Source organism: Notolabrus celidotus, chromosome 8, assembly GCF_009762535.1.
Source record: "Notolabrus celidotus isolate fNotCel1 chromosome 8, fNotCel1.pri, whole genome shotgun sequence".
Lineage (NCBI taxonomy): Eukaryota > Metazoa > Chordata > Actinopteri > Labriformes > Labridae > Notolabrus > Notolabrus celidotus.
In genome coordinates this window covers 27,783,005-27,793,727 of record NC_048279.1, presented here as the reverse complement: position 1 = coordinate 27,793,727, position 10,723 = coordinate 27,783,005, and the positions used below count along the sequence as shown (strand labels likewise).

At 41.4% G+C, this 10,723-nt stretch overlaps 1 protein-coding gene across 2 annotated transcripts in view; it reads right to left on the bottom strand.

Annotated features, from left to right (window-relative positions):
* Positions 1-10,723, bottom strand: part of fgfrl1a (fibroblast growth factor receptor like 1a) — an 88,085-nt gene that overhangs the window by 3,295 nt on the left and 74,067 nt on the right. For both annotated transcript variants that reach the window (XM_034689114.1, XM_034689115.1), the window contains exons 4-7: positions 9,868-9,945; positions 3,211-3,516; positions 896-1,068; positions 609-789 (exon numbers count right to left, since the gene is read on the bottom strand). In XM_034689114.1, the coding sequence (XP_034545005.1) occupies positions 609-789; positions 896-1,068; positions 3,211-3,516; positions 9,868-9,945 (738 nt within the window). The remainder of the gene's footprint in view (positions 1-608; positions 790-895; positions 1,069-3,210; positions 3,517-9,867; positions 9,946-10,723) is intronic.

The following is a 10,723-nucleotide window of genomic DNA, read 5'->3' as shown; positions in this document are numbered from 1 at the left end:
ACTGTATAAAATATGGACGTAGTATCCGTGACGTCAGCCATCTGTTTCTGAAGAGCTGTTTTGATGCCAATGCGGCGGCAGCCATATTGCTGCTGTGACGCCAGTGTGACGTAAAGAGGCGGAGTTTGAGCCTCCTAGCCAACAGCTACAGTGTTCCCGCAGTCAGCTGTGCCTCTCATTGGAAGACTGGTAATCTCAATATCTTCGAAATTGTCGCGTTAGAAAAAAATTCACACCCCTCACAGTGTGTGCCGATTGAGAAATGAGCTATCCAGACTACACTTGTTTTTTGTACCAGGCTGTTAACATGTTTATTTCTGCTGTAAAGAGCGGCTTCATGTGTATGTGACTTCCGGTACTTCTGGAGCCAGCCTCAAGCGGATTCTCGATGAACTGCAGCTTTTAGCACTTCTGCATTGGACTGATATTTTTAGACCGGAGGTTGCCGCTTGGTTATGACCCACTAAGATGACTTTACCCCTGATATCTTTAGGTTCACTGCTACTAATCAAACCTGTTGATCAAGAATCTTCCTCTCCTGCATTTTAAACCAGACAGATAACCACACATGATCTATCTTTAAGTTTGTCTCTCTGTCTTCCTCTGACCTGGTAGAACAGTCAGGTATGCACTCCTGAAGCTGTATCCCATAGTGTTGGCTCCCAGGCAGATATACATGCCAGCGTCCTCCTCTTTGGCTCTGGTGATGAGCAGCTTGTTGAGATATGATCCATCAGGACGTGACCAAACTTCTCCTGTAGGCAGGACCACAAAACGGTGGTCCCCAACCTTTGAAAAAAATCAAACACAGTATTATTGATGAATGAATCTACACAAATATAACCACTTCAACTTAATTTACTTGAGGAGAGTTAATAAGAGTGTGTGTTCGTACCTCTATGGTTGAATTGAATTTGTTCTCGTCACCAGGTTCGACTCTTTTCAACCACTGAATGACTGGCTTGACGTCACTTCGGACTTTACACTGGAAAGACGTGGTTCCTCCGTAGTCCACGGTGGTATTGACGGGGTGAGTGCCGGTCAGAATGGGTTTGGAGTTGGTGCGCTCTGAAGAAAGACACAAGCAGAGAAAATGTTTGAAAGTATATTCTATTTGAGGTTAAAAGTGTGAGAGTGTTGTAAATGTTCCAATCTTCTGTGATCAGAAAATAACACAGAAGAAAAGCAGAGTGAGGGATAAAGTACATGTTCTTTTTATTCGATGCATAAGAACTGAATGACCTTTTAAAAAATCCACACCTGAGGGAACATTAAATGTTTTTTTAAAGCATTATTTGCACAGTACTTGTTGTATTCAAGCAGCACATCCTCCCTCTCTGCTAAAGACACACAAACAGATCCCTTATCTTCAGTTCCTGCCCTTTCTTTCTCAGTTTATACAGCAGAATAAACACACCTGCATGAGACTTTCAATGGTTTCTTATTTGGGTATTGTAACGCAATGTCACGAGAAGATAATTACAGAAACTCGGCTTCAGCAGGATTTAAAAAGGCATCTTCAGGTTTGGCTGCGTTACAGGATACATTTGTGCAGTTGGCGGGGACTGAAGTTTCCAAACTTTTACTGACTGGAGAACATTTTAGTTGCATAATTTGTTGGGTTTTGTTTTAGGTTTTGTGGGATTTTATGCTTTTACTCAAAGTTAGGAGAGAGAATAGAGTGGGAAACTTTGAAGAGAGAGTGGGGAATGACAAACATTTGCAGCAAGGTTGGAATAAAACCCAGGCTGTTCACTTCAAGAACTAAAGCCTCTGTATATGGGATGAGGGATTTAACTGCTAAGCCAAACCGGCACCTCTATTTTGGTGTTTTCAATGTATTTGTGGAGAACAATGTATGTGCCACACAAGTTTGTATAAACGTTGTAATATATTTTATATTTTAATGTCTCATTGCTCCTAACGGTGCTTCATAAATAAACTTGCCTTGCCCTGCTATCTACAATCAAATGCAAAGGAAACAAACACTGATATAATTTACCCTGGAAATTAAGCTCCTAATCATAAAGTTCTATGTGAAATCTTCTAACATTTGTTTCCTTTTAAGTGGCCAGGTGATTTCCAAAAGGATGCCAAAGAAGAACTGGACTGGTTTCTATCTTAGACTCCTTTATCCTTGTTTGTTTCAACAGCTGTGAATGACTGACAGCAGAGTGAATCACTGCTGATAGAGAAAATGTCACATTTGACATGAGATAGCAGTGGTTTGATTTACTTCCTTTCAGTGTGTGTGTGTGTGTGTGTGTGTGCGTGCGTGCGTCTCTCTCAGGAAGGACTACAGCAGTACTTTAATGTACAACAGATGTGAAGTGTAAAGTGAGAGGAGCTGGTCTGAGGTACAGAGATATCACATTCAGAAACATACTATTGGATGCACACAGACACAGATGCACACACACACACACACACACACACACACACACACACACACACACACACACACACAAATCTCCAAACAACTCCACATTAAATCTTCGCACACTCGTATAGCTCTTGCAGCCTTCAGAGAGAAACCCTATGCATTTCCAAACACTCACAACTCATCATAACACTCAACCGGCTCTCAGCAGCAGAACTGAATCCTTCTTTAGACTTACACTGCAGCTGCCTCAGCTTCTGCACTCAAGAAATAGGCTATATGAACATTCCTCATCCGCTTGACTGATATTTACTGGCAGGCCTGCTGCTGATCAATAAATGCCACTGAAGTGAGAGGAGGCTTTGAAAAGCTATTTTAACTGTTGGGGAAACTCATTAGCAGGCACGCTGGTACATGTGGCCACTGTGGCTTTTTTATGAAACAAACCACAACAACTAAAAAGACTTTAATGAAATCATTGAACACAGAAGGGGAAACTTGGATAACTCTCTCTCTGTAGTTCAACTCCATGACTGAGATTAAGAAATTACATTATGTAGCATAATGTCCTGTACTCCAGATGACACAATTTCTGCCTATATAACCACCGATGAGTGACAATCTGCACGTCTATCTTATCTAAAACAAGACTGAAATCTGTCCTGGAGTCTCTCTAGCTTTATACGGACAGAAGACTTCAACCTGGGAGATTCATCCTACACTTCTATAAAAGTCATCAGAAAAAAAAGCAGTCCACCAACACAGTCTTCTATTTAAATAACTGTCCTACATCTTTTGGGTTTAATTAAAAGCTCTAGATGTTGACTCACGTATGACTTCCACTTTGTAGGTGGCGTTGATCTCTCCGGCTCTGTTGGAGACGTGGCAGGTGTACTTCCCGCTGTGCTCTGGTGTCAGATTCTTCAGACTCAGAGTCCACCTCTTCTTCTTTCCCTCCCCGTCTCCTCTTCCCGTCGCTCCACTGTCCTCGTCCAGCAGCGGCCGACTGTCCTTCAGCCAGACGATGTCGGGGCGAGGGTTTCCTGATGCGCTGCACTTCAGACGCACTGAGCTGCCCACTGGGCGAGCGATGACGCGCTTCCTCATCTTTGACGGCTGGGTGAAACGTGGACGTACTACAGGTAGAGAAAAAGAGAGAGAAAGAAGACATTACATTATCTTAATTGAAGATCTACACTGGTGAACAAGCCTTAATTCTATCAACTCCTCGAAGATCTCAAGTTACCCTGATACAAACGCTAACTAGAGATTAAAATGTGATGAAAAAGTAACACACAGACGTTCTGTCTCTCTTCAGTCTGCTGCGGAGGTGAAAAAAGGACAGAGAAGGAAAAGGAGACACACGCAGAGATTAACGGTTTACACTGACGTTTTATATTTACAAGCAGTGTTCTATTCTTCAGAGCGCTGGAAAGAGGGCAGATTGGGGAATTCATAAAAGAGTCATATGTGACACTTTTATGAGGTATAAAGAGCCATCGAAGTCTCATAATGTGAAGAAGCTGTGACACAGAGGGGCACTTCAGAGAAGCTGGAAGAATCCTGAGATACAGTTTGTGTTAGCTTTTGACTACAGAAGGAAAGATTTTTGCTGTAAAATAAATATTTCTATTACTAGTATTTAAGAAGACTGAAACACAATTTTCTTTGTGAGTTTTTTTTAACTCAATATCTAACCTGCTGTCAACCTCCATTCTTCTACTCTTTTAAATCAAAGATTAAGACTTTCTTATTTGCCACTGACTTCCTATCTTAGCTTATTTTAACTCACTTTAAATGCAAATTTTAATGTCATTTTTAATATATTTCTAATTTTCCTTTTCTTTTCTGTTTTATTATATTTTCATTTTAATTGTGTTCTTTTATGCTTGTCTGAATGTTGCCAATGCTTTTAATCTTTTAATCTATCTATCTATCTATCTATCTATCTATCTATCTATCTATCTATCTATCTATCTATCTATCTATCTATCTATCTATCTATCTATCTATCTATCTATCTATCTATCTATCTATCTATGTATTTATTGTAGCTCAGAGTGAGTGAGTGAACAGCCATGGAACCTGTTTGTTTATGTGTAAAATTAACTATAAATAATCGTGTCATGAATGAGTGTAGGTGTGTGCATGGGGGTGTATGATTATATAGTGTTGAATGAGTAAAATAATTGATCAAATAAAAATTAATTAATTAATTAATCAATACAAACAAATCAAAACAGAAAGCCAGTTTCTTGTTCTAAACATAAATTCATACAGACTGCACATAACTACAGAGAGAGGGAGAGAAAAAAGTTAATTGAATCTGAGAAGAAAGAGACGGAAAAAGAGGGTGAATTAAAAGAAACACAAAAAGGTTAGTATGTTAGTATATAAACATGAGGTGTGGGTAGAGGAATGGGTGGCAATGCGTAGAAATAGAGTAGTGGACCGTCCACAAGGCTCTGGGGGTATGACAGCCATAGGTGAATAATATTCATTTAACAAATGATATCAATACGTGTACGAATGAAGCATCTCTCCATTGGCTTCCCATCACCTCCCGAATACAGTACAAGATCCTCCTCATCACCTACAAAGCCCTCCATAATCTAGCTCCCTCCTACCTCACCGACCTTCTGCAGCCATACAGTCCATCCCGCAACCCCGCTCCACCAATGCCAACTTCCTCACCCTTCTCACCAAACCCAAGCACCGAACCTGGGGGGACAGGGCCTTCTCTGTCGCTGCCCCCACCCTCTGGAACTCTCTCCCCCAACACCTCAGATTCTCTCCCTCACTCACCAAATTCAAATCTGGACTCAAACCCGACCTATTTACAAAGGCTTTTAACCTATAATTGATTGATTTTTGTTTGCTTTGCTTTGTCTGCACTGTTTTCCTTTGTTTTTCTATTGTTTATTTTATTTTCTTGTAAAGTGTCTTGGAGAATCTTTTCAAGCGCTTTTATAAATAAAATGTATAATTATTATTTCCTTGCTGTTCAGTCTGAACCCATACATCCATTAACACACACATTCTGATATCTGAGCCCTTGTTTGCACATACGGACATCTGCAGCAGCAGACGTGTTTACAAATGAATTTTCTGCCTCAGCAATATACTGCTCTGGTGCGTAACCTTGTACTATAACCCATGAAATCAATCTTTGGAGTCAGTGATAATCTGCATTTACACAAGTTCATTCATGCCTCCTGCGATTAGGTTTCTGCTTTATGTAATGATGAACTAAAATGTGTCTTTTCACAAGAAGAAAACAAGATGAATGCTTTAGGGACAAGTTATTTAGGCCTCTAAATTGAAATAAGGACTGAGAACTTTGTTCAGATAAAAGGATGTTTTTTTTTAAATGAAGGATGTAATTTAAGTAATGGAGCATCGGGCTGAGGTTATGGCCACAGGCAGTCTAATGCTGTGCTCTAACAACATACACAGCCTCATTTGCCATAATGAAGCTAATGGTCCTCTTCAAGAAAAATGTTTGAATCATTTCCTCTTCTCCTCTTAAAGACACGACTCAGTCACATGACCAGGGATCTGCACACTTTACTTACAGAAACAAAAACATACACATCACAGTTCCTGATTTTCACTGCACCTCAGGGCCCAGGTTAATACCTTCCCTCTGCCTTTAAATACATGTTTTTTTTTTAAATCTTAAATCATGCATTCGATCTATAAGAGCTTGATGTGAAACCACAGAAACCTGCTTGACAGCTATGTAGAATCACTGTGAATATCCAGTCATGAATGCATATCATTGCACGAGTCATAAAAAAGCCAGACAGGGACTTGGCATCAAAACAAACACTCATTCAATCATGCATATCCTGTCTTACAAAAGATAAAAAGCTGAGTTAACCCCATACACTCGTTCAAACATCCACATCCCTCCACGCATTGCATGACTGACCCAACCTACCCATACATCCATTCTCACACACACTCACACACACACTCACACACACACACACAACAACAGCCAGTGAGCATAGAAGACTCATCGAGCAGAGAGAAAAAACGACCCAGTAGGGAGGAAAGAGAGGAAATCATTCACAGGAGCGCTTGATTTTACAGCCCTCATGTTCAGATAGCCATCAGCCAGGGCAGATAAATCACCCTGGAACTACTGCAGTTGCGCCTCTTTCTTTGGACACAATTGTTATTCCAGCTCTGAGTAAACAAACAGACGAGAGAGTTATGTGATGGGTTAGTGCGCTCAAATGTGGAGGTTTCACTCCGGCTACATTACTCAGTGGAATATAGATCTCGGCTGACCGTCAGGAAGCTGGGCTGGATGACAAAACAAACATACCCCAAAGGCTTTTAAGTCCTGATTTTAACCCGCTTGACTTATGAGACTCAGAAAAATGACTGGACTACAGCTGACCTGTGACCACACTGAGTCAACTGGTTTAACAGGGAGAGGTTGATTTGAGGATAATTAGAGGTAAATGTTAAACAGTTTATGTTCTAGAAATGTCTTATTTAATATTTATTTATATTTAACTGTACTGATTTGAACTGAAATGTATAGGCGTGTGCAGGGAGAGCCAGAGAAAATACAGCAGAACTGAATTGGATGAAGACAAACCTGGAAAGTGAACAAAATACAGCAAAGTGTGACTGAAATGAACTGATTTATATTGTCTACACTGCAGCAAATCAAACAGAAGTGAAGGAGAAAACAGATGGAAAAGAAAGAGAGTGAAGTTCAAATTAAGGTCAACACTTCCAGAGCTCTGACAGATTGCTTAAAACAGACGAATAAAACCGAAATGACGACAGGGATGGAGAACAAAGAAAGCGCAGGATGGAGTTAAAAGATTAATAAAAGCAAAGGTAAGACCGAGGCCACACGAAGAGGTAGGAAGAAAGAAAAACAAAGAGAACAAGGAGAAAGCCCTGATAGAGAGAGAGAGAGGGAACAGAGGGAGAAGGTTAGAGCCAGGACGGGCGAAAGGGCAGGCTTGTTCTGGGTCTCAGGGGCCTCTTCAACGCCACACTTCACAGTGTAAAAATACTGCTGACCCCACAACTGACCGCCTTTGATCAGACGACATGCCAGAGGGAGAGAGAGAGACAGAGAGAGAGAAAGACTGTGTGTGTTTAGCGAGTAGCATGTGGTTGCAAACGTTGACTCAGAGATTGAGGAGATATTTGCCAACTGAGGTCATTTTGACACATCTTGACTTGAGGAGTTTAGGCCAGGACTTGGGTTTAGCTGTAATATTACAATGAGGATTACATTCGCATTAAGTCAAAAGGGAAGACCTGGGTCACATTTGGTCCTGGGTGGGCTTTAAGGCTGAAATCATATGCTGAGAGTGAGATTACTAGATCAGTATCTTTCCTAAATGTATACTTTAGATTTACTTGAACAAAGTTCTTCAGTCAGGATCTCTTGTAGTAGATTTCACCATCTAATGCCAAATGGAAATACAGTAATGCTTGGTGCTTTAGGCACTGCATTAGCGCTCTCCGGGTTAGCCAAGCAGCCTGTTTTGGCTTTCCAGGAGGAGGCACAGTTTAACCAACAGCAACAGAGTGTGGGCAGCATAGGTGTTGCAGGGATTAGCGAGAGGGAAGAGGTGTTTAAATAGATCGCCTTATCATTAGAATGAGCTGTGATTGGTTGTGTGGGATTGGAAACAATGATTCAAACTGCAGCCTGACAGGAGCTGAGGCGTACGACTTCTGTGTCCTGCATGAACTAATGCAAAGGTCAATTAAATACATTTAAAAACCTGGTAAGGTTTTTTTTTAATCAATCCATCCATTATCTTGACCGCTTATCCCGTTAGGGTTCACGGGGGGCTGGAGCCTATCCCAGTTGGCTTCGAGCGGAAGGCAGGGTACACCCTGGACAGGTCGCAAACCTATCACAGGGCACCTACGGGCAATTTAGAGTGACAAATCAACCTGGTAAGCATGTTTTTGGACCGTGGGAGGAATCCAGAGTACCCGGAGAGAACCTACTCATGCACGGGGAGAACATGCAAACTCCACACAGAAAGGCACCTGCCCGGCCATGGATTCGAACCAGGAAGCCAGGAACCTTCTAGCTGTTGCTGCACCTTTTTTTAATTCAACATTTAATTGTGTTAGACTAAATTATAGTGCAACAAATCACATACAGGGCAGAATGCAACACACAGAAGACACTGAGGTCCTGACTGGTTGCATGTTTGGTTTCCTGCTCTATCTGCCAGTTTTCCACAATGGATTCAATCTTTCCATCTAAAACTGAATAAGCTAACTTTCCCAAACAACAAGTCATTCTCTCAGGACTTACTGTTGAGATTGAATACATTTACGTTGGAGATAAGTCTGTTTTTAAACAAAATATGATACAGGAAGTGCAGATTAATGTGCTTGTAGTATCATTCAACATCATAACACCGCACAATGGTATGTCTTGCATGTTTATAGCTTTTGAATGTAATCATAGCGGATATCATTTAAGTTTATCTACTTTCAAAAGGACAGAAAGTTGAGGCACTGCTTTGGCCTTTAGTGGTTAAGGCTTGCGCCTCATGTGCAGGGGCCGAAGTCCTCATCATGGGAGGCTGATCCTTCGTGGCATATCCCTCCCCCAATCTTTCTTCCAGTTTCCTAGTCTATCCACCGTCCTATCCTCTAAATAAAGACATAAAAAGCTCAAAAATAAACATGAAATAAAAAAAGGCCTTGAGGTAAACAGCAGAAATAGAGTTCATGTGAGGTTCTCTATTTCATTTGGCCACCACAGCGTCTTGCCAGATGAATTTGTGTTGGAGCAGAAGTTAAGCCAGGATCAACTTTTCTAGCAACAGCCATGTTTTTTTGTATTGGCGCCCCTCTTATGTCACTGAACCAGCATTATTCAAATAAATAAGAGGGCCACACTGGGTTTAAACGCTGAACCAGCCAAAGCTTTAAATGTGTTTCAGAAATGCGAGTGCAGCAAGCCAAACAGATAAAGAGAAAGAATGTGCGCGATAAAACAAAGAGTGAGCTGCGTAAGAGTAAATGTTTGTTGTCATTGAAGAGTGTGCGTGCATGGGTGTTTTATACCGAATATGAGAGAGGAGGATGAGGGCGAAGAGAGAACTGCATGAAAGGATAACAGGCAAAGAAAGAAGGGTACAGTTACATGACAGGGGGAGCAGGAAGACTTTGGAGGAGGTGTGAAGGAAGGAATGTGTCCCACCAAAATCACACCTCACACAAATAGACTGCTCTCCTCTCTGTCAGAGCCAATTATCTAAACAAACAAGCCCCCTGATGTGTGCCTGCGTGTGTGTGTGTGTTAGTGTGTCTGTGGGCATAAACAAGCAGAGTTTCCCCTTTGACAGTGGACGAGGTGTTTATTGAACAATCTGCTACTGTACTTTTCAAAAGTAACACACTCTCAGCAATGCTTCCTCTCGTTTTAAAATGATTAAACGTCTGTTGTGAGGAGGATGTGAGTCACGAGTGGTTACCCAGTTTCCCCGCCAGCTCTGGGATACTTTCAGAGTCACCATTGGCCGCCCCAGCTTCACCTCTTGCACTGGAGTCATCTGGTGAGAGAGAGGAAGAAAAGAGAACTTTTGAACAGTTGGATTGAAATAAATGTGATTTTCATGACGTTCATTCTCTTATGTGGCAGGTTCAAAAGGTGAGCTGTCTCTTTGTAACAGGGTATAACGTGGAGAGACACCTTTTCCCCTTTTGCACTCCATTTAAGTCTCCCTGCTTCCCCGTCATGTAACTTAAGTCTCATTTCTTTGCCTGTTGTCCATTCATCCAGCTCTCTCTTCTTCCCTGTCACCCTCTCTTACTGTAAGAACGACTTGGACAGGTTAGAGGAGTGGAGTGGACTCAACCTCTTTGTGCTTTTTATCTTTAAATTATATTTGATTCTGTTGTGTGTAGCGATGGAGCATGATTTGTTAAACATCGAAGAGTTAAAATGAATATTTTCTCATTTTAAAACCACCATTTTCATCGTTTTCACCCCAGCCTAGTTGTACCATGCTATTCCCCCCAGACAGTGTCTATAGAGCGTCTTACACCTGTTTCCTAACCGCATTAAGTAACAGAAGAAGAAGAAGAAGAATACTTACTTCCATTAAATAGCAAAAGAAGAAGAAAACATTTGGGATAGGCGATGAAAATTCACGTGTGATGGTGTGAGATTCAGAAACAGAGATTATCGCAGAGACTAAGCATGGCTGTGAAATGTTAACATACTGCTGCGTCACAGAAACAACGCCATAAAGGTTGAGTCAGATGCTGCCAGTGCCTTGTCCCGGTGCACGATTATGAGAAATTGCCAAATAGATGCCAGTTGTGTGT